Source organism: Chaetomium strumarium (assembly GCF_033439665.1).
Source record: "Chaetomium strumarium strain CBS 333.67 chromosome Unknown B0T15scaffold_1, whole genome shotgun sequence".
Taxonomy (NCBI): Eukaryota; Fungi; Ascomycota; class Sordariomycetes; order Sordariales; family Chaetomiaceae; genus Chaetomium; species Chaetomium strumarium.
In genome coordinates, this window is record NW_026944429.1 from 261252 (window position 1) to 283527 (window position 22276).

The 22276-nt window shown below is 55.8% G+C and overlaps 7 protein-coding genes and 1 non-coding gene across 8 annotated transcripts; 3 read left to right on the forward strand and 5 right to left on the reverse strand.

The window, feature by feature from the left end:
• Positions 1–386: 386 nt before the first annotated feature.
• B0T15DRAFT_t37 lies at positions 387–458 on the reverse strand. The gene has a single exon. It is a non-coding gene; the product is annotated as a tRNA-Arg (tRNA).
• A 345-nt stretch (positions 459–803) lies between these two features.
• Positions 804–4231, reverse strand: B0T15DRAFT_2025 (uncharacterized protein). Its single transcript, XM_062862588.1, has one exon. The coding sequence runs from the start codon at positions 3995–3997 to the stop codon at positions 923–925; it is 3075 nt and encodes a 1024-aa protein (XP_062725169.1). The 5' UTR covers positions 3998–4231; the 3' UTR covers positions 804–922.
• Positions 4232–6397: 2166 nt separating this feature from the next.
• B0T15DRAFT_481111 (uncharacterized protein) lies at positions 6398–11967 on the reverse strand (the record flags this gene model as incomplete). The annotated part of the gene is made up of 7 exons (XM_062866007.1): positions 6398–6568; positions 6644–7173; positions 7264–8397; positions 8596–8764; positions 8897–9373; positions 9404–11425; positions 11965–11967. 7 exons carry the CDS (start codon positions 11965–11967, stop codon positions 6398–6400), a joined length of 4506 nt encoding a protein of 1501 aa, XP_062725170.1.
• A 113-nt stretch (positions 11968–12080) lies between these two features.
• Positions 12081–13072, forward strand: B0T15DRAFT_388278 (Fructosamine/Ketosamine-3-kinase; the record flags this gene model as incomplete). Its single annotated transcript, XM_062864439.1, has 2 exons — positions 12081–12197; positions 12269–13072. Coding segments are annotated over 2 exons (921 nt in total), but the record flags the coding sequence as incomplete, so codon positions are not given.
• Positions 13073–13262: 190 nt separating this feature from the next.
• On the reverse strand, positions 13263–13886 carry B0T15DRAFT_389181 (uncharacterized protein; the record flags this gene model as incomplete). The annotated part of the gene is made up of 1 exon (XM_062864474.1): positions 13263–13886. A coding segment is annotated over one exon (624 nt), but the record flags the coding sequence as incomplete, so codon positions are not given.
• A 235-nt stretch (positions 13887–14121) lies between these two features.
• Positions 14122–14724, reverse strand: B0T15DRAFT_515379 (uncharacterized protein). The gene has a single exon (XM_062868185.1). The coding sequence runs from the start codon at positions 14333–14335 to the stop codon at positions 14129–14131; it is 207 nt and encodes a 68-aa protein (XP_062725173.1). The 5' UTR covers positions 14336–14724; the 3' UTR covers positions 14122–14128.
• A 513-nt stretch (positions 14725–15237) lies between these two features.
• On the forward strand, positions 15238–17071 carry B0T15DRAFT_2115 (uncharacterized protein). The gene is made up of 4 exons (XM_062862679.1): positions 15238–15830; positions 15884–16115; positions 16181–16372; positions 16435–17071. Exons 1-4 carry the CDS (start codon positions 15319–15321, stop codon positions 16858–16860), a joined length of 1362 nt encoding a protein of 453 aa, XP_062725174.1. The 5' UTR covers positions 15238–15318; the 3' UTR covers positions 16861–17071.
• An 818-nt stretch (positions 17072–17889) lies between these two features.
• B0T15DRAFT_515384 (uncharacterized protein) lies at positions 17890–22138 on the forward strand. Its single transcript, XM_062868186.1, has 9 exons — positions 17890–17959; positions 18015–18661; positions 18730–19072; positions 19150–20261; positions 20336–20572; positions 20646–20791; positions 20895–21153; positions 21225–21738; positions 21804–22138. Exons 1-9 carry the CDS (start codon positions 17926–17928, stop codon positions 21878–21880), a joined length of 3369 nt encoding a protein of 1122 aa, XP_062725175.1. The 5' UTR covers positions 17890–17925; the 3' UTR covers positions 21881–22138.
• Positions 22139–22276: the final 138 nt, after the last annotated feature.

The following is a 22276-nucleotide window of genomic DNA, read 5'->3' on the forward strand; positions in this document are numbered from 1 at the left end:
CGCGATTTTCATGAGGCCTCAACAGAAGGAAGAAGCCAGGGGCAAGCTCCATGCTAACATACCCCTGAACGAATTCTCACCCTTCTCTCGTGTTGCATATCCACTAGGTTTCACATCCTCGTAGGGCTAGCCAATGACCATCCCATATTTACATTACCCCTGGAATGCCGATGCATGGCGCTCCGCTGGTGCCGAATGCCCGGATCCGAAGCGAGAAAAAAAAACGATGCAGCCAAAAAAGGACCCGACCTAGTGTAACATTTTTCCAGCGTCGCGCGAACGTTCGTACTACCAACAAAAATGCAATTTTTCTAGTCCATTCACTCTCTCCAGCGCAACGACACGGGCGTACAGCAGGGAAAACTTTGCTCACGGAGGAGAAAAAGAACCCTACGTGGGACTCGAACCCACAACCTTGTGATTAGAAGTCACATGCTCGACCATTGAGCTAGCAGGGTTGCACTGATCCAGACCCTGGAAAGATGGATTCTATCAGTAAGAACGTAACCGCCGCGTGGAGGAAAGGAGGGACGTAGTCGGAAGAATAATAGAAGACTGGCTTCCTCCATCCATAGGTATCCGGTCCTGGGATTGGATGTAGGTAGCATTCCCACTGCGCAAGCCGGTAATCGCGCAGAGGTAGCTTGGCATCACCTGCTTCCAAACCACTCGTAACATGGTACATGGTGATATGTACTTGTCCTGAGATATCCAGGGGCCTGCCTCCTGATTCTAGTGATTGCCCCAAGCCGAAGATCTAAATGTGATGTCCAAAAAGTCCGTAGTATGCGCCCCATACTCAAAACACTTCCCATCCTGTTTTAACAAATGCCAACAGATGCCCAAGTCGTCAACCTTTCATCATACAAAAAATTGCGCTGAACCAGCAGAGACACAGAGACACACATTTTCTTGTGTATCGTCACCTCAACCCACCGGGCCCTTTCTCCACCACAAACCTTACCGGCTTCCTCTTCCTCCCCGCCGGCGCGCCCCTCGGCGGTATGACCGGCCGCAGCACGGGGGCCGGGCCCAGCGCTGCCGCCCTACCACCACCACCACCAGCAGGAGGAGGAGGAGGAGGGGGACTAGCAGCAGCGGCGATGGCCCATCCCACTTCTTCGCCCAGCCTCTCCTGCCGCTCATCAAACCCCCACCTGCCCACGCCGCCGCCGACCAGCCAGCCGCCGAGATTCTTACACTGGCTCACGTCCAGCCACTCCAGCCTGCCGCACCCCTCGAGCACGTTCTCGACCCCGTTGCCCGTGACCCTCACACAGCCCCTCACGCTCAGGCCCCGCAGCTCATTCAGATGCAGCGCGACACAGCCCAGGCTCGCGTCCGACACGGCGCTGCCGCAGAAGGCCATGCGCAGCTCGCGCAGGTTCGGCAGGCCGAGCGCGACGACCTCGGTGGCCGTGTCGGACAGCGCGCAGCAGAAGGACAGGTCGAGGTGCGTGAGGTTCTTGGCGGCGCTGGCCAGCGCCACGACCGCCTTGTCCGACAGGTACGTGCAGTCGGCCAGGCACAGGTGGGTCAGCTCGGCGAAGCGGTAGGGCGCCCAGGCCTGGAACCCGGCGTCCGTCACGCTGGTGCACCGCGTGAGCGTCAGCGACTGGAGCCGGGCCGACGCGTGCGCTGCTAGGTGCGCCATCGACCGGTCGGTGATGTGCTTGCAGTACGACAGGTTCAGCCGGCGGAGACGCGGGCAGCCGATCACGGTGCCTGGGGCGGGCGGCGGAGGATGATTCGGAGGAGGGCCGGGTTGGGCTGGTCGTTGTTGTTGTTGCTGTTGCTGTTGCTGTTGCTGTTGCTGTTGCTGTTGCTGTTGCTGTTGTTGGGAGCGACGGGGTTTGGCGGTGGAGCTGGAGATGACGACGTTCTTGTTGGCAGCAGCATCACGGGAAGGCGCCGGATTGGGCACGACCCAGCCTACGACACGCGCGAGGAGGTTGTCGGCTACTTTGCGGCAGTTGCTCCAGTCCACCTCCTCAAGCCCCTTGGCGCTCTCGCTCATCTCGAGGATTTGGGTGGCTGAGACGTCCCAGACGCTGCGCATGCGCCAGACCTTGACGTTCTTGCCGCAGGCTTTCCAGAGCGCCTGGAACCCCTCGTCGGTGATGTGGAAGCAGTTGCTGATGTCCATCTCGACCGGGCGCGGCCCGATAAACGGCGCCAAAATGTTGGTCAGAGACCAGTCTGTGACCTTCTTGTTGAATGGGCCAAGGTTGACGTGCGTGCAAAGCTTGGGGCTTCTAGTCAACAGCTGGCGCCAGTGGCGGCAGACGATCCTCAGCCGAATCAGTTCGAGGAGATCTAGATGCTGAAATGCTGCAATCCAGACGATATCTGGAAATTCTGGTCGCTCTTTCCTGGCCATTCCGGGCTCCTCCTGTGCAAGGATCCGTGCACGTTTAGCGGGTAACGGGGAATCATCGAGTGATACCGGCGACAAGAGCGAAGGAGTAGGTGGTTTTGACGGCACCTTGATCCCGCTAACAATGACACTGCAGTCCGACTGCGGTGGTGGGGGAGCAAGCGAGTTGCGCCGCCTATTTCGAAGGTTCTCCATGTCGACACTCAAAAAGGGGTCCGGGTCCGATGGCCGTCGCGTATCTGCCTCGTCCGTAACTGGCGACGGAGGTCTTGAGGCTGAGCGGGCGACCGCTGGCAGCGCCTGCTCCTTCAGTCTGGTTTGCTTCGCGGCATCTACGTCCAGGTCCTTCATCTCGACATCTTCTTCCGCTGCATGGAGCCGCTCCCTGGCGGTCTTCTCTACCTGGCACTTGATTTCAGGAGGGCATCTCCTCCATAGTTCGTCAAGGGTGTCTCCGGGGATCATGAGACACTCAACGTCCGTAACGGACCGTACAGTCGCTGTCCTCCATTGCGACAAACCAAGGCTCGCCACCTCACCAAAGTACTGCCCCTCTTTTAATCGTGGACGGGCGTAACTTGACCTTGTCTTGTTCTCGAAGGCGGCGGCTGGAGCTTCATGCACCACCTCAGCCTCCCCACGGACAATGAAGAATATGTCATTGCCGGGAGCGCCCTGGCGGACAATATCGGTAAAGGGGGGATAGGTCTTGGGCTGCGCGCTCAGGCCGAGAAAATGCAGGATGTCGGTGGGAAGGGTCGCAAACAGGGGAAGCTCTTTGAGCGTCGTGCGAACATTGATGTAGCCACTGCCGAGAGCGCTTCCGCTGATGGCTTGGTCCACAATAACACTGGGGCTCGGCGACTTCCGCTTCTTGCTGTTCACGACCGATCCCTCTTTGATGGCCCCCACATCACCGGTGCTGACCTCGCCCGGCACCGACTCGCGCGCCAGCTTCGGGCCACTGGTTTCTCGTAGTAAAGTCGGCTGGCCCCCGCCCTCCTGGCGCTTCTTCTGGAGAATGGCCAATCTCTCCTGCGCCTCCTGGCGGATGGCCTTCTCCATCTCCGGGTACTTGGGGAGCTCGGCCTGGAGGTCCTCTTTCTTGAGGACGACCAGGAGGCACTTTGTGCGTGCAATGATGGTTGCCGTTCTCGGCATGTCCATCAGCACGCCAATCTCACCAAAGAAGGCGCCCGGTTTCAGCTGTGCGTAGACCGCTTCCCCGTCGCGAGAGGTGACAGCAACGACGCCACGGACCAGCCAGTACATCGCCTTTGCCTCATCCCCCTCGCTAAGTATGTGGTCGTGTGCAGAGTTGATCTGCAGTCGCAGATGGGCGCCAATGGCGGCGAGAAAGTCGTCGGGCGCGGACATGAAGAGCGGAAACGATCTGATACGGTCGACCAGATCCAGGGGCATGTCCGAGATGGTCGAAGCGGTCAGTGGCGACGGGCGCACAGGCCGTGTCGGGTTTGTCTCGACGTTGAAGGACCTGAGAACGGACGACACAGTGTCGCGCGCCTGCTGGCCCGTCTGGGACGATGCGCCATGCTGGGCATGATGGTGCGCCAGGGCGCGGTAAGGCGAGCCCGCAGATGGAGTTCGACTGCGTCGCATTACGTCACGAGTCGGCCGGGAGGATCGCCTCTCAGGTTGCCGAGAGGTGGGACGTTCCGACAACCCCAATCTAGCCTAGGTAGCAGAGATGTGCAGGTGACGGGCTCGTGTCCCGCCGGTCCGTAAACCAAGGATGCGCGGCTGGATATTAGGCGGAAACTCTGTCATGCTATTGCTGCCGCGACCACAGTTTCCCCGCAGGGACCCCAGGAACCAAGTTTATTGCGATCGCCTTTGCGCCGTTCTCGCCCTGTAGCCACTCGAGGGGGGTGTCTATCCGCCGAGCAATGAGCGAGGCGAGCCTACGAAACTGGGGGATACAGCCGCCTAGAAAGTAGAGTCTAACGTGCGTTGTTGGGCCTGCCCCCTTTGTGTCTCGGTCTCTTGACGGTCAGGGGCAACGATACTGTTGATGCTTTGTGGGGTAAGAAGCGCTGTCGATGTGAGCGGCGGGATAGCTTTCGAGGTATGCTGAGTCCGTCCGAGAACCTTGGTCAGCCTTCATGCCTCCCTGCTCCCCAGACCCTCCGCGGCATCACGTACATGGTAGGGAGGAAGGCGAAGAAACCAGAGACGCGGGTTTCAAGACAGCACGATGCAATGTCTGTTTGGCTTGGAATCGTTCGGGTTAAAGCAGCCGGCAACTCGAAGCGCGCTTGGCTAAGAACCGAAAAGGGCGAATCCGAGCTAGGCGGCAGGCGACAGGCGCGGGCGTTGAATCGGGTACGGTGTCGTGTCGGCGAGCTTGTCTGACAATGGAGGACGTCGCAACAGCAGCCGACACTAATCTTGTCATGGATGTCGCAACTTCGCAGGGAAGAATTGGGACTTAGCAAGCAACGGCTGGGCTACGGTGAGCTACGGCGGGCTGAGGTCATAGAGGCGGAGATTGTGCGGGAAGGGGCTGAGGTCATAGAGGCGGAGATTGTGCGGGAAGGGGCGGGAGTCAGCCGGCTGCTTGCCGCTAACAAAGACGAGCCGACTTAAATGCGCCGATGCGACATGCGCGCGAAGACGCTTGTGATGGAACTTAGAAGTCGTGCGACGACTGACGAAAATGAGCTAGACCAGCTGGTAATTGACTGAGCTTGAAGGGTAACCCGCCATTGAGGACGATCGCAGTAACCGCAGCGCGGTCAAAGCTTTCCATCCAACTCAGTCATCGATGTAATGCTGTGGGGTGAGAGTCGCAAGGAGGCAAAGGGTGCATATGTACCGGGGATACCGGGAGGGGCAATTGAAACTATAACACGTAAAGCTGTGTACGGTAACTTTCTGGTATTTCCATGAGCTCATTTTCGCACGAACATGCCTCGTGCTCGCCACGAGGGACGTCTCGCCGCTAATAAGCGCTACCGGGCAGAAATGTACACACGAGGATGACTCTACATTAGTACCGGAAGTTATCGCCGGAATGCAAATGGCCGTCTATCCGATGGGCAACGGTATCGTATGGTATTACTGATATAGTTCTTTACCTACCCTGTAGGTATTGTATTGTATTATCATGTGAAGCCGCATGAAACTTTCCGCTACCCTGGTTAAACGTTGCCGGCTGAAACCGCTCCCTGTAATGGCCTACCAGGACCTCACCGCTTGCCGGGCTTCCAGAAGGATTCTAGCTTCGTAGTGCGTGTCTGTGCTCCCACGACACCTGCAGTTGAGTGCAAGCAAACATCCATGGATATTTGGTGCCATATGAGGGCAAAAAGAACCCTCATTGCCAAGAGGTTTCGCGCAGAATGAATATTAAGTTCCCAAGCAGTTCAGTCGAAGGCAAGCTGATGGGCATAGAAGAGCAGGATCCATCAGCGTTCGGGGGCGAATCTCACAATTCTCTCCACCACCGAGGACGAACTCCGCGACGAGGGGGGCAACACTGGAGGCACCTCGGGTAATACCCGATTCCCCAGCGGCTCTCACGGCTCTCACGGGCTATCCTGTAATCCAGGCCAGCCTCCGCGCGACTAGGCACCAGGATCTCTCCAGTCTCGCTCAGGACATGTCAAATCTTCGCATCAACGGCGGCAAACCCAACGGCAACAGCAGCAGCGGCGGCAGTAGCCACCACAAAACACAGGGCCGGACTTCCACGCATTCCACAAAGTCTCCGCACACGCATCGACAAGTCAGTCGCCTTCCACAACATCGCAAGCTCGGCCAATCCACCAAGCCATCCGCTCCCCGGGCGTCTGCCGAGCGCCTAGCTTTCCGCCAGCCGCAGTTCAGCTAAACATCACTAATGGTGAGGACGGTGAACGCTGTCCAGAGGTCTCGCTAGCGAGGAAGACAGGGGAGAAGAGAGGATGCTGGACATCCCTTCTGGGAAAGCGGCGCGAGGACTGGGGTGACTCGCTGGCCGAGATGCAGCCCCAGACGTCCGCTGGTCGAGACGTAATACTAATAATCGTGCACTAGCTCCCCCCTTATGATCGCCACCTCCCCCTTGCAAGGAATCAGGAGCGTCCCGTCTCTCAGGAGCCTACACAGCCGCAAGCCCTCCGTCGTCACCCAGTCATGCGGCAAAAAGAAATGTCGCCTCACGTCGGGGCTGGGGCGCTGTCCGTGCTTCTGTGTCGATGTCGATGATGACGCTGTTGTTCCCCCAGTGCTCGTCCCGATCCCCGAGAGTGGCGCCGTGCACACCCAAAGTTGCCGGTCGAGGAAGACGAGTCGGTTGTCGGAAAGGATGCCAACCGCGTGGGCTATCGTTGAGGCGAGGGTGGAAGGTATCGGAAGGGGTTTGATCGTTTCAGTTGGAGCACGGGGTGGCAGGTTGCTGGCGCTGCTGGTGGGACTGATGGTGGCCGGGCTGTGGGAGGGGGAGCCAACGGGCGGATGGTAATAGATGTGCTCGGTTGGGAACACAGCGAAGTTGTAGCGCCGACGGCCGGAGTGGGTTGCTACGGTGCGGAGCAGCAGGAAGCGAGGGCTGTGGCTGTCGAGGAGTGCATCGAGAGCGGGGAATGAGACGTTCTCGTGGTTCGCCTCGGGTAAAGAGTTAGTACGTAGTGCGAGCAAGATGGGAGAAGAATTCGGTTCGAGGTTGGCCCATGAGAAGATGGTGGCTGACTTTGCCGAGAGGCAGATCAACTGCTCTGGGTCTGAAGGATGTTGCTGCCACTTCACGGGTTCGTCTGGCTCCGGAAGCTGGCGGTCTGCCAGCACCGCTCCGTCTGGAAGGGAGAGAACCTGGCACTTCTTCATGCCGCAAATCAATAGTCGGTCGCCGGTGCCGTGGAACAGAAGTTGCCGCGTCCGTCCACGTTCTGCGGGTGATCCTTGCTCGGAATACACAGGCCCGGTCGACACGGATCTCGGGCCCGTGTACTCGACCGTGACGGACCGGGTGGTGGTCGCGCCGTTGAGTAGCGAATATGCCAGGCAATTGAGCCGCGGGCTCCAGGTCAGATGCTTAAGAGTAGTCATTCCGAACATGACCTTGTCAATCTGGTGCTTGCGAGCGCTTACGGTATCGTAGACGTTGATTGAGCCATCAGCATTAGCGTGTGCGACAAGTAGTCCGTGAGGCGCTTGCCCGGGGTCGACATCTGTAATTGCTGGTCTGCTACTATCGGCCTGGCTCTCGGATGCAGGGAATGTAATGGATGTGCTGAGGGTATCAGCAGTGTCAGACCAGAAGTTGTCCGCTGTGCTCTCTGTGTCGCTGGTCTGCTCGGACGCCGCGTCAGCGAGCCTTAGGAGGCAGTTCGGTTCCCAGACGTTGCAGTATGACCCCCGAAGGTCGTAAAATCTCACGCTGTCAGGGCTAAAAAGGATCTGATTGATGCGGTCCTCTGATCTTAATCTGTAGATGAGCGACATAGACGAGACGGCGTAGATCTTGATGGAGCCCGCAACGTCCATGGTGATGAAGACTCGGCCGTCCGGGCTGCACGCAAGTCCGTGGGGAACGACGTCCGTTTCCCCCTTGATCTCGTCATAAGTATCCTCCTCGGGGCTCCATTTGAATATTCGACCGTAGATACCGATGACCATTGTACCTGATGGATGCCATACGACTTTGTTATCACCTGTATACGAGTGCATCACCGCTCGGCCGTGTTTGGATTTCCTCCTGAGCCGCGCGATCATTTTAGGGGGATCCACAATCCAGATGGAAAGGGGGAACGCGCGATATGAGACCGCAATCTGGGTACAATCGTTGTTGAATGCAACACAGGACGGCGTGCTGAGGAACGTGCCCTCGGGAACGCCTGGTTCATCGAGCAGGTCCGGGTCTTGTCGCTTCCAGAACGCTGACTCCTCGATGTTCGGCCTCGTCAATTTGTAGACTCGCCTGTACTCCGAGACCATCATCAACGAGTCTCTGTCGTCAAACTTGAGCTCGAGGGCGCGCTCCTCTCCCGGGTTGTTTGCAGAGAAATCGAGCGACCAGTCTGCCACTTTCCATACAAATGTTCGCGAGAGGGAGTAACTTGCCAGGAGCGAGCCAGACTTGTTGAACGTCAACGCCCAAATATGCTCGCCCAAGGAAAAGACTTTGCGCTCTTCGAAGAGGTTGGTGTCCCATATGGTGACGGTGCCTCTCGGCTCATCGCTTGCCACTGCCAGATACAACGGAGAGACGGCAAGACGGAGGGCCTTACCGCTGCCTCCTGATACGCGCGCCAAGCAGTCGTTCCACTCCTCGTTTGTCAGCCCAGAGACCGATACGGTTGCGCTGGGGTTCTCGCTGAATCTCTGGTGGATGATCGAGGCGACCGGGCTGAGCGCGGGGATGCACTGGTAGATCAGGGCCGGAGACTGAGAGAGGTGGCGGCCAAACTTCGCCGGTAGCTTCATCAGGTCGACAGCCCATGTTTCCAGAACAGAGAGGTCCGTGAGCCGGTGGAGCATGGGAGACGTCTCGGCGTCTGCCTTGTTGCGCCTGCGGACATATGTGGTGAGTATACGTGAAGCGGTGAAGAGCTCCCTCAGTCGACCACTCATGGCCAAATACTGAATCCAGGCGAGAGGATACGGGCCATTGAAGAACCTGATGAGCGCGTCTAGCACGTGGTTGGAGTTCGCTCGGCTGCGCTCGAGGTGTGATGCCCACGACGTCGAGGCATACGGCAGAAATTGCGGAACCTTCAGCATGTGAAGCTTCCGTCTTAGGCCTTTGTCGCAGAGGGTTGCAAGACACTTGCTAAAGATCTCTTCGTTCGCGGGTTCAGGATCTAGAGTAAATAGTAGCTGACGCTTCGCCCTCTTGAGATACTCCCTGGCGGAATGGTGGACCAGTGTTACTCGGCCTTGTGAGTTGACCACGACAAATTGCCCGCACACCTGGCTGATGGTGTGGTTGAGGTCCATAATCGAGCTCATTTCCGCTGGGTAAATCTCCGAGAGCTCTTCAACGGTAACGGGCATCTTTGCATACATGGCCCATGTCAACAAAACTCTAGCCAGCACTTTGTCCTCTTCAAGCTCGAGGTTTATGACCGCGTCTGCCATGCGATCATAAAGCGCATGCATGCCGTTTGGTGTCGAGTCCAGAACTCGTTTGACCTGCTCTTCACGGTGACATTTGACCACGTGTTTGGTAACAAGGCTAGCCCAGAGAAAGTTGCCCTGGGATCGTGCCACAATCTCGTCCACGGCTTGGGCCTTAAAGTTGTCGCCAGAGAGAAGGTAATCCATCTCTTCGGCCACCATTCGTCGGATATCGTTTTGATTGTCTAGCAGCGGCATGTCCACAACGGGCAGCCTTCTCCTCGCCAACTGAAACGCCTGATTGATGTTGGCGAGCGGCCGGCTGAAGACAAGAATGCGGACTTGACTCTCAAACTCGGCCACGCGTGAGAGAAGTTCTACCACTCGCTTGCTGGACTCCGCTTCGTCAAGTCCGTCGATGACCCAGCACATGTCTTCATCCGCCCTTATGCCCGCAAGGGCAGACGAGAAGATCTTTTCCCAGATCGTAGCTGAATCTGCCTGGGCAACCCGAACCCCTGATTCTGCGAGGCCAATCAACGCGCGACGGAATTCGGGCAACTGGAGGGCCATTTGGTAGGCAAGGGAGCGCAGCATGCTGCTTGTGGACTGTTTGTCGCGATGCCCATACTTGAAGAAGAAGTACGAACATTTATGGCCAGCATCGAAGAGGCGCCCAATGACAAAAGAACAGAGAGTCGACTTCCCGCCGCCCGGCTGGGCATGCGTCCACAGAATACGTCGAGACTTGGACCGGAACCAACTGTCTACCTCATCACTCGCCAGAAAACTCTCGCAGGTGCCCTCCTTTCGCGCTGAACGCCCGAAGCTAAGGTCCTCTTCCGGTGGACCGGTGACGCCTAACAGGTCAACTAAGTGTTGCAGGTCCCGTTTTCTCGAGGCATGGTCGTCGGTTGGAGAAACGACGGAACGGGCGACACTGCGCAGCGCTCCGATGACCGAAGTAAAATTGGGGTCCTTTGTGCTCGTGAACTTGCAGACATCATGGTGATTTGCGGCAAGAGGTGTCGGTGTCTCGTTTGGGTAGCCCATGAGGGCAGTAGCCTTGTCGACGACCATGACTGACACGGGTCCCGCTGTGGTGGCCAGAGTCTCGTAGAACGAAAAGATCTGGAGCTTTGAGGCATGATGCCTAAAGGCCTCGTTCAGCTCGTCAATCGTTGGGCTTTTCCGCGCCAGCTCTGTGACGTACTCCTTCGGGGAGTGGCCCAAAAATGAGGCGGAGAGTAGCAGTCTGTTCAGCGTTTCGGCCAGGTCTGTGCCCCGGTGAGGTGTTGCGAGAAACAAGACGGCCTTGATCATGGAGACGATCTGACTGAACTCGTTGTTCAAGTGCCCCTGCACGAAGGCCTTCTTGAACACCAGACCGCCCATCGAATGCGCCACAACGACAATGGGCACTTGACCCACCCGCTCGGCTGTGTTCTCTCCATACTTCATGCGAAACAGAAGGTCATTGGCGAAGTCGCCGATAGTAGACGAAGCTTGCTCCTTTTTGGAAGCGAAGTGAGCATTGTAACCAAAGGTGAGGACGCGCGCTGTTGGCAGCGCATCAGGGAGCCACAGTTTGGGCCAAAGTTTATTCAGATCCCTGTCGCGGCACCAGGTCCGTAGACTCGTGCCTCCGAGGCCATGTATGAAAATGACATCTATTGTGCGCTCCGGTGGCGTATGGAGCACGAGGAGGCCCAGCGGATCATCTCTCCGATCCTGCGAACGCTGCCGCTGGTGTGGCGAGTAGAGCTTGGCATGGACATCGGAGAGTGCTGACGCACGACGTCTCGGTAGAGGTGCATCTGTCGGAACTTTAAGGGTCGGATTATGCGGTAGGGAGTTATGCCGTTGACCGTCTGAGGCCGGCCCCGTCGGGGCGGATGTCGACCTTTCCTCTAGATGTGGCGGCGCAGACGACGTCTGGTCCAGCCGGTCATTGGAGTTACTGCTTCTACCTGGCTTGAAGCGCTTCCACTGGAGGTCTCCTGTCAGCAATTTCCATGAAACTGGTTATCGAACCGTAATCCATCATCTCTCCGAACTGAAGGGATGTTTACCATCGTGAACCTGTGGGGAGGCCAGTTAAGGCATCCGAGATGCTCCGGAGATGATATGTCGCCGCGGTGCAACTATTCAGACGGTCGGGGAAATGGGGCCATCGCGGAGAGTCAATCACTTGTCCCGCATAATGTAACCTGGACCGGGTCAACTGGCCCCCTTAGGGATTACGAGAAAGGTGCAAGAAGGACCAATCCCGCATCGCCGCGGCCTTATCCCCCCTGTGCCTGCATGAGACGGGCATCTCACAGATGCAGCCCACGCGCCAACCCGCAGCTGTTCCGCTGCTTTACGTCTTGTTCAAGGAGAGCACCGCCGAGGCTCTACTGTGTAGATGCATAAGTTCCTGGTGCTTCCGCCTTGACGGGCATTCGGGCCCTGGAGCCCTGGCAAACATACAGTTTATTTTTGGCGAGTTTCCCACGGTCGGGGAAACGTGTTGCAATTTGTATCACCATGGAGCCGAAGCTGGACCCAGCGATAATCGAGGGTAAGTACTAGTACCCTCTATACTGCGTCCCGGTCGATCAAGAACATCAAGAAGTCCTAACGTTGCTCACAAACTGCAGCACTCGCGAAGGAGAGCCGGGTCGTTGTAGTCGAACAATGTGGCGAATCTAATTGGGCTTCAACACTCAAGATTGATACCGAAGCTGCGGATGGCTCTCGCAAGGCTTACTCCCTCAAGGTGAGGGAGAGAAAGACCTTATAGTTGTCAGCCAGCCCCCGATTCACTGCTAATGGATCCGGTGGTGGCAGATCTTGAGGTCCGAAGACGCCGAGGAGCGTGTGCTGGGCGAGTACATGTCCATGCACGAGATACACAAGACACTGCCCAGCATCGCGCCACAGCCTCACGGATATGGCAAATGCAGAGAAGAGAACGCACACTTTTACTTGTGCGACTTCCTGAACATCGATCACCATCTCCCTAACCCCGAGCGCCTCGGAGAAAAGCTGGCCGAGCTTCATCGAAAAAGTCAGTCCCCGACGGGCAAGTTCGGCTTCTACTGCACCACCTTCGACGGCAAGCTGCCGCTCACCACGACGTGGGACAGTAGTTGGACCTCCTTTTTCACAAGGCTTCTGCGCGATGTGTACAAGCTCGACGTTGAGGTCAACGGCTTCTGGCAAGAGCTGGATGATGCCCTGCAAGTCACGTTCGACAAGCTGATCCCGCGGCTGCTGAATCCGCTCACGGCAGAAGGGCGGACCATCAAGCCATGCCTAATCCATGGGGACCTCTGGGAGTCCAACATCGGCACCGACTCGCGGACAGGCGAAATATACATTTACGACGCCTGCGCTTACTATGCCCACCACGAGAAAGAAGTAGGTATCTGGAGGTGCAGGCATCACCAGCTCTTCGATGGGGAATACCGCGAACATTATTTCATGAACATTCCGCCAAGTGAGCCGGTCGGAGAATATGACGACCGGAACCGCTTGTATTCTGTTGAGACGCTTCTCATCAATTCAGCCCATTGCCCCGGGTCCGAGACGCGGAACTGGGCCTTGAATGAGCTAAACTGGCTCATCAACAAGTATCGTGGAGAGATGTAAGGCCCTGTTGAGTGGCTGTGTCGGAAGCGTACGTGCGTTGTGTCGATCTCGGTGGTGGGCACAGGGCTTTGTGAGAATGTTGAGTGGTATCGGTGAAGAGCCCCGGACATCCATGTCCCTAGGTCGGTTTAGGCTGCGGAAGGAGATTGTATCGCAGTTATTCTCGCTCAGTAGGGCTGGCATCGCCACTTCATCGCTCTGAGCTGCAACAGAAGTAGCACAAAAACAAGAGGACTAGCAAGACACCAAAGAGCAGGAAGCTCCACCCAGGGCCAAGTCTTCGAAGTATCGTATCCAGCGCCTCAAGGCAGGCTGCGCCACTTCGCAGCGGATAAAGTTGCAGGCAGCGTGCGCTGTAGATGGGAAAGTCCTTGAGCTTTGTTCCTTCGTCTATTTTGACGCTGATGCCAAGCTCTGCTGCAGTCTTGCTATAATTGACATCCAGCAGCCGGCCCGTTGCAAAGGCGCTCAAGGCAACGGCAACGCCGAAGGGGAGGTAAATGAGTCTGGCCGTGAGCCCGGAGACTTGGTAGGTGTCGACGAATAGTGTCGCGAGCGAGGCTTGCAGGCAGCAGTAGACCGTATAGTTGATGTCATATGCTACCAAGATGATAGCGGTGCCGGGAATCCGCAGCAGTCTCAATGCCGCCAATGGATTGGGAAACTTCCGATGGTCCTCTCGGGGGACTGCATCGGGCCTTCCTCCTCCCTCTTGCGAGGCTTTTGGAGAGAGAATTGGAATTGGAGCCTTGTTGATCGGGTTGACTGCCGCACTCCCGTCCCCAAGTATACTCCGCGCTGTTTCTGGTAGAAGAGCGCCATGGAGATAATGCAGAGCGCGGAAGCCACTGCGAGAAACCAGAATATAGACCGCCAGGTCCAACGCAATAGCAGCAACCCGCTGATCACCGGGCCCAGGCTCGGTGGGGTGTTTAGACTCCCAGACAGCTAGCACATCGCGGGGCGTCTGGAAGCAGGGCAGGCATGAAAGAGCTCAGAAGAAGGAGATGATGCCGGAGTAGCCCCCCACCCCTCCCCTCCTTGCCCCTCCCCGGTTCAGCTGGGGTGAACAAGTCTCCGAGGGCTCCGTACTCCGTAGGCGATGATAAATGTGCCTGAGATGCCCGCGCTCTGCAGCATTCGGAAGACAAAAAACGAGACGAAATTGGACTGTAGCGCAAGCCCAATGTTTGCCGCGAAATAGACGACGAGGGCTACTAAGAAGACTGGTCTCCGCCCGAAGCGATCGGCGGCATTGCCCATGATGGAAAGGAAGACACCCGACAAGATAGGACGTAACTTTCAGGTTAACCTGCTGGATGCTGACGTGAAGATCGGAGGCCAGGAATGGGATGGTGGGGAAGTAGATGTAGCTACTAATGCTGGAAAACCAGTCACCGAGCGCCGCAAGCCCAATCACTGATGCAGTTGTTCTGAATAACGTTCTGGCGGCGAGCCTGGCACAGTCTCGCATCCTGAACAGAGGCTGTCGCGTCGCTTCTCCAGGGCGGCACGGGTATTGGCAACTATCGATGGCCGGTTGTGAAGGAACGCAATGTAAATGACATTGCTTATTGCTTCTTGCCAGTAATTTGCAAAAGAGAAGCACTGTTGCAGGCCAGCGTTGCAGGCATCACTGCACTTTAACGGCGACGGCTATGGTGGGCGCACTGGCAAGTGATGTGGCGTTGTAGAAGATATGCATGCATGTTCAATGGCACTAGGCCTATTATGGCTAGGCTACTATAGGATGCATCAAACCGGGCATTTTATGCAGGCACGGAAGGTGCAGGCGCATTGATGCACAGACCACCTTTGGGTTATCTTACAAACTCAACTATGTATTGGCTTCTGTATCTGGGCCAACACTCGCCCGAAGCTCTGCCGGACCGGGGCCGCCTCCGTAATGGCTCCAGACGGTGCCGGCGATGGAGGCCGGAAGTCGTCGCTTAGTCTACTCCGTTTACACTTATCAAAGTCCTCCAGCCCGCACCCCGCGCATTCGCGATGGCGGTGCATCTTTGGCGCTAGGAGCTGCTTCCATTGCCCTCGTCGTTCTGGGCCTCTTGCGCTGGGCTCGGTGATGCTCCTCTCCTCGAACCATGACGTCTCAAGCGGGGTTCGCCGCACCAGACATCCACTGCAAGACCTGATTCTCCGCCAACCGGTTAACAAGTATTCCAAGGAATAAAAGTATCAATGGACTCGCAATTTCCTTTATTAATCACAAGTAAAGTCCCTACAATATGCCCGTCAATCTAGCATTTTTCGTCCTCCTCCTGCTCCAAGCTACTCTTTCCCTGTCTCTCACCTCCTCTCGCACGAACCCTCTCCCATTTCAGCATGTGAGAAAGCCGATCTTTGCTCCGCTGCCAATCGACAAACATGGCTCCATCACTGACCAGCCATCTCGACCCGCGTTCCAACCTGGCAAAGCATACACGTATAACTTGAGCTTGAATACTACCTCCGAGCTCTATTCGTACAACTATCAGCATGACTCTGACACAGGCAGTGGGATTGCCGACGCAGACAGCTCTGGGTTCTCGGCTGCCGTCGCGTCTAACTTGACCATTCTGACGCAAGCTGATTCACCAGAACCAGGCACACTGATCTTCCTTGCTTACGTCTCTGTTCCTGATTGTCTGGTAGAAGCCGGCAATCCGATTGGAGAAAGTGGGCTTCGTGTCATCAGAAATACATTCGGAACCGATCAAGAATGCGTCAAGCGGAGCGAAGGTGTGGACAACCAGACAAGGTATAGCTCTCAAAAGTACTCTTTTAACTGTTCCGGTATCTGATGCCGATCAGCGTTTGGGTCACACAGGACCTCACCAGTGGGGAGTTTAAGAACGTATACTACAATGCCTCTGTCACATACGATCCGGATTCGCAATCGCAAGATCCACTTGGCTACCACAAATTGATCCTAAGCTCTCTGCGTACGCTGCAGTCGTACTATAACGGATCAGAGAGCTACGAACATGAGACAACCGACCGTTTCGGTAACCCTCGTACTGTGAAGTATCAATATATAGGCAAGGTGGGCAATGATACTTGATTATAGTGCCAATATCTCTCATTGCTGACTGATGGATCGTTCTCCAGCTCGCCGACTCGCAATGCTGGCAGGCGGATTCGCAAAGTATAAACGGGGATGAACTTGCCGCAGACACGAAGAATGTGTGTTGGTCTCCTGCAGGAGGGGTCTCCGCCATGACGGGTGGCGACGCTACAGAGCTGGGCACCACTCATGGCGCAGCCGAAATCGTCGATAAGGTGACGGTATCGAGCGGCTTGGTGAGTTCCCCTGCTCCGATATGTAGTCCATTATATGCATGTAGCTTATCAGCCTCTCTCAGTACGCGACTCTTAGCCAGAACGGCACCCTAGAAGTCCTCCAAAGCGGGATTCCTACTCTGGTCAATTACTCCTCTTGCTCTGGTCCATTCTCCGACATACAGCAGGGGCAGAGTGCTAATCTTGACCCAATCCTTCTCGCCCTGAATCCTAGCGGCCAAGTCTGTCGTTTCGCTTGGTCGGGGAGCGGTACGCCGCAGATTGAGGTTGACACGTCTCCGCCGTTCTCGGGCCTGGCCGGCGGTCCTCCCGTTGAGCTGCCTGGCCAATATCGGTCACAGTGGGCTCTAGACACATTCGGTGCTATTTGGGAGACACATGACACATCTCCTAACTCACCCTCTTCGCCTATTACGTGGACAAACTACACGGATCCCGGAAGTGTGAATGACGCCTTTCGGCCAATTCTAGTAAGGCAAATGTTATAAATATCGCTTGGGATCAACTGATATATTCGCAGTTCTGGCCCTTCCACCCCAGCATCCCAGTACAGGCCACGCTTTATGGTTTCTACCTGTCAGACGAACTGAATCCATATATACTGTATCTTGCGAACGGAGACACTCAGCCGAGCGTCAGCCAGTTTCCAAGCACTGCCAACGTGAATGATATCCTCACGTTTCTCCATCTCGCCCCTGTCGGTCCGACACAGCCCAGCCCTGTCGTTGCCGGAATCCTCGAGGACCAGAACTTCACCTACAGCGTCTGGAATCCGCCATATTCTAGTCTGATCAACCCGGCAGAGGGCTTTTTGGACTGGGTGAATGTGGATCTTGGCGGCCCCGCACTATCAGTGAGTCTGATCAATCTTGAGAGAAAACTGTGCGGCTAGAAACGCTCCTCGTGCTGACAGTTCTGGTTTCTCAGGTGGAGCCATGGCATTTCGACGGTGCCAACGGACCAGATGACGGCGTCTTCGTCGTCATGCAGAACTCTACTGTCGTGACGATGCAGCTAAGTCCGTCTGGGACTTCACCCTGGGGAATCCCGCGTCTCATCCCATCACCAAGCGGCGAAGGGCCTTTAATTGGAGCTCTAGATGTAAGAAATGATTTATGCAAATTAATTTTTTTCTCACGTTCTCATGGCGCGAACTAAATGTGGAATAACAAACAGATAAGCTTCGACAAATTTGGTACTACCAACAATCCTTACCTAGGGCGAGCTCTAGTCGGCACGTATCCGGTCGTGAATGTAACAACATTATCCTACCAAGGCTCCGGAGTGTGGGTTGTTGACACAAACTGGGAGCCATTTACAACCGTCAAGAGCCCGCCTGACGAAACTGGGTTCCCGGCAATTACAGGTTTGCGGGCCACTCCCTTCGATAAGCCATGAACTTTGGCTCAACGTTTTTTGTAGCATCATCCAATGTCACCGCCAATACCACTGCCCCTCCAAGCGATTTGACACCGGAACAAAACGCCCTGCTACTCCGTCTCGGTGAACTCCTGCCGAGTTACACCACGCTGTCTTTTGATGATCCCCAGTGGATGCAGAGTTGGCCCCTGAACAATTCCTACGCCGGTAACTAGACCTTTATCCTGCCCGTGGAGAAGTTCGCTTACTTTTTTGATAACAGACGTCTTGGGTTGGATATCGAGTATCAGTGCGAATCCTGGAGATACGAACACGCTGATTGATTTCCGCCGCAACATCTCGCGAGCTGGCGAGGAAGGCAGAAATCTTATTTGTGCCGCAGTCCAATCTCATGATGTCGACATTAACGACGACGGCGGTCTGACAGCATCCGTGCTAATGGGGACGTTGGCAAGCTTCCCCATGACGATCCAGGTCGTGGAGACCTTCGAAGATGTCGTTCTCGCCCAGTCCTTTTCAGGCGCAGCCAAGGTCGCCACCATCCAAGAGTCAGTGGCTATGAACTGCGCCCCCAAGGGTTATGTTTACGACCTGGCCAGCATCGCGAATAACACGGTCCCTGCTGGCTCCGATGATGTGGAAGCAGCAGCAAGTGCGGCCCTCGGAAGCTTTGCAGCGAAGCCACCATGCCCATGGGATACCGAAACCGTGCTTGAGCCGCACGACATCGTCCACATATTGCATAATAAGACCGTGGACGAGGACAGGCACGAGAAGCTACTAACTGCTCTATACGGACTCGCGAATACCCGCCATCCCCACGTCATTGACAAGGTAGACAACTTTACGGAGCACGATAACCCTGCTCTGCGAGTGGCTGCGGTAAGAGCGATGGCGAACGTGCCGAATGTATGTACTTATTTAACAGCCTTTCCGCTTATCGATTTCTTCCTGGCTCTCCGCTCACCTAAGTTCAGGAACGTGCCACGGGACACTTAGTATACCACAGCCTGCACAACAGCGAGCCGGCGGCGAGGCGCGCTGGCTTGCAGGCTCTACAACATCACGTCCACGAAAACCCCATCCTGGCAACCAAGACCCTCCTCGGCGCCCTCTTCCAGCCGCGGGTGCGTAGAGCTCCCGCGGACATCCGAGGACTGAAGGGTTATTTCCAGAAGCGGATGGCCAACCGCCTCGCAGACTACCGCCTGGCGAAGATAGGCATGAATCGAATAGCGCTCATTGAGAAGGCGACTCTGGACTACCCACTTCCCGGTTCTCCCCTCTTCACGCCTCTGCATTGGACAAGATCGTATGGAGGTATGCATTTCTGTTTTTTCACATATCCTCTTTATCTCGTTTTAGTAAAAATATCCAGTTCTGACGATGGGTGATAGGAGAAAATGTCCGAGCAACTGTGGGTGTGGTTGTCGATAGCGACTTCAACGCCGCGGGAGCCGGATTCAACGCTGAAGCTTTCGTGCTCGGCTCGCTCTTTTCTACCGATGTCGACATCGCTTCGGCCGGAGCCTATGCAGTCTGGACCAGTGACGGCGACATGTCATTCTTCCTCTGGACAGCAGTATTTCTCTTCGACCTGGGGTCCATGCAGCAGGTTCCATACTACCTGATCAGCATCGAGTGGTTCAGCCAGACAGTCTTCCAGCTGGTGCAGGGCGATCCGTGCACGATAAGCTTTCCGAGCAGCCCCGCCGTCACGATCCGAGAGACGAAGTCGTTCATCCAGGCCACCTACTACTACGGAATCCCCCTCATTGCCGAGGTCGATCTGCATGTCGAGCTGGTCGGCTGGTTCGAGGTCGGATACGGCGTGGAGCTGGTCACGCAGAACCTCTCCAATCCCATCCCCGGCCAGATCACCGGATATATCCGCCCCGGGATCGGGCTTGGAGGCCAAATCAGCGCCAACGTTCGGGTGCTGGTAGCAGGCGCTGGCCTGGAGGGTGACCTAGCCTTCGCGTCGCTGTACCTCCCCGCAGGTGGGGGCATAACAGTCAACTCCCTGTCTCCACTGGCAGCCGGATTTGGCGACTCGATCCAAATCAATGGGGAATTCTTGAGAGGCAGAGTCTCCTTATACTATGAGATCTGGAACTGCTGCTGCTGGTACTGTTGGTTCACGTGCTGCTTCAGCTGCGGCGGAGGTTGCAACTACCGCGGCGATTACACCCTATTCGCGTGGGACGGCATCTCCCTGCCTGCTATCTACATTGATAACCGCCCCAACTTGTGCTCGTCGCTTCGGTCTTCTGCAGATCTGCCTCACCCTGACATTGGCTCGGGTGTGATGATATTGCAGGGGCCGGATCTCGCCGACTACCTGCCTTACATGGCTCCTCCTCCTCTCGAGGTCACTGATGGAGATGATCCTATAGACATGGATGCTGAAACATGGATGGAGTGTAGCGGTTATTACGACCTTCGATCTAGGCTGGTTGAGCTGAGCTCATGCCCCTATCAGCAGATGGATTGCGATGGAATGTCCCTTGTGAGTGTCCTCGTTTTGACAGATGAAATTTCAATTAGCCGTGCAGTCATATTCACGATCGATACCTTAATCAGGCCACGCGATATATGCTGCCTGAGGAACCAAATACCGAAAACTTCGCCTATGATTGCGACAGGTATCCGGACCTTTGCCAAAACACCGAATGCTGGCGGAAATGGTCCCCCTACTCGGCCGGCAGAAAGATAAAGTGGATGTACGACGACGTGTACATCCCCAGACGAAGGTGGGCGATGTCGCGGTTGGGGTCTCCGCCAAAGGGAACACAGCGCGATGAAGTCCCCATGAATAAGGCAAGATTTTTTTTTTCTTTTTGTCAGCCTAAATGAATGTCAACCTTGTATAACGGCTTACGCGTCCAAACAGTGCACCCGCGGCGGATGCTGTGCGAGGGTCCAGGCCATCGAAGCGTCGCAGAACAGTGCCCATGGAGGCGATTTCTGCGGATTCCTGAGGACGAAGTTCGGCCCGGCGCCGGGTTGTCGACCAGAGAAGGGCTGGTTCACAGTATCGTGAGTGGATAACTTTTGAGACCAAAGCAACCATCCTCCCCCCAAACTCCTCTTCCTTCCTATAAAATCTGTCACGCAGCTGATTGGGGCCTGTCATATATAGTTACAAAACAACCCCTCCGGCAACCGACAAGGCTACCTGCAAGGGAGAAGACTTCCGCTTCCAGGCAGAAGGCGGTGATTCCTACAGGCAACCTTCCCCTAAATCCTGCAAGGGCGATCCCCCGTGCAAGGAACCCAATTATGGTGTAGCCCTTGGTCTTCCTCGGTTTGATAACGCCACGATGACCGCTTACCTCCTAGGCAGCGATCACCCGCAGCTGGCGTTCAGCTTTAACGACAGAGTTGATGTCCATTATCAGGTACGCATGATCACTATTAGTCTGACTAAATCTGAACCCGGCCTGACGAAGAGTTTGGCAACCAATCACAGCCGATTATCAAACCCGATATTGAAGCGATCCGCTATTCGCGACTTCAGAACCTCACCGTCGGTGACCGCACCCTCGCGGTTCACAGCAACCTCACCTCCGGTGCTGAGAGGTGGTTGCGTCTTGTCACTGGTGGAGGGGACATCTTCCAGCTCACGCTAGACCACGAGCTGGCTGGCCCTGACGAGGACGCTAAGCGTAGCCGTGTGACCCTTCACCTGGCTGCTAAATTCAGCCATCTCGTCTATAATCCAGGAAACCCGGCTCATCAGCACCAGGTTGAAAGCAGGGCCGAACTGTACATCAATGTCAGTGACGCGGCAGTCTTGCACCGGCTCCTCGGCAGCCCTCTGGTCCTCAAGGCGAAAGAAGCGGAACAGAAGCCTCTTGTTCGCCAGCCTCCTACTTCGTACACGGACCGTGGTGCTGAAGGAACATCATACAAACCATTCCGTGTTGCAGACCTAGCTTCGCTGCAGGCCATGAAGAGTCATGTACACAATTTAGGGGCCCCCAGTAAGTATCAAGTCTGGATTAAGATGACACAAAAATCTATGAACAGCTAACTTACGCTCTGAAAGCATTCTCTCTGCGAGAGGTTGTCCTTACGGTCCTGCTCCTCGTCCTCTCCATCCTTTATCTCTTCAAGACAGCATAGGTGGTGGCAATAAATTTGGCCCCGAGAACGGAGTTGCCTACTGCTAATGACGCGCAATTAAGGAGAACTCGGAGAAAATACGAAAAGGACATTCGTTATAGTACCTTGAATAACATGACACCAAATCAAGGTACTTGGGGCTATGGTGGTTGGAACGACAGATTGAATACGGACCGTTGCTTTTCTAAGATTGATATGAGCATAGGGCTTAGCTATGTACCTTCACTACATAGTACCAATATATTGAGTGCCTGTGGTTATTTCATCTGAATGAGGGCTCCCTGTCCCGTGGAGTGCGAGCACCACTTACACTGATCTGTAGGGTTAGGGTCCGCATGCCCGAACCTCCGTTCAATTGCTCGAACCTTCCGAAAGCTCGGGCCACGCATGGAGTTT

What these genes read in the sequence shown, in the direction of transcription:
- B0T15DRAFT_515384 (XM_062868186.1), top strand. Translation starts at nt 17,926, where the DNA reads ATGCAGAGTTGGCCCCTGAACAATTCCTACGCCG. An exon ending in ATTGCGATGGAATGTCCCTT is followed by an intron (nt 20,262 to 20,335) that starts GTGAGTGTCCTC and finishes TACCTTAATCAG; the next exon opens with GCCACGCGATATATGCTGCC. An exon ending in ACACAATTTAGGGGCCCCCA is followed by an intron (nt 21,739 to 21,803) that starts GTAAGTATCAAG and finishes ACGCTCTGAAAG; the next exon opens with CATTCTCTCTGCGAGAGGTT.
- B0T15DRAFT_2025 (XM_062862588.1), bottom strand. Translation starts at nt 3,997, where the DNA reads ATGCGACGCAGTCGAACTCCATCTGCGGGCTCGCCTTACCGCGCCCTG.
- B0T15DRAFT_2115 (XM_062862679.1), top strand. Translation starts at nt 15,319, where the DNA reads ATGCCCGTCAATCTAGCATTTTTCGTCCTCCTCCTGCTCCAAGCTACT. An exon ending in AGTATCAATATATAGGCAAG is followed by an intron (nt 16,116 to 16,180) that starts GTGGGCAATGAT and finishes ATCGTTCTCCAG; the next exon opens with CTCGCCGACTCGCAATGCTG. An exon ending in TGACGGTATCGAGCGGCTTG is followed by an intron (nt 16,373 to 16,434) that starts GTGAGTTCCCCT and finishes AGCCTCTCTCAG; the next exon opens with TACGCGACTCTTAGCCAGAA.
- B0T15DRAFT_515379 (XM_062868185.1), bottom strand. Translation starts at nt 14,335, where the DNA reads ATGGGCAATGCCGCCGATCGCTTCGGGCGGAGACCAGTCTTCTTAGTA.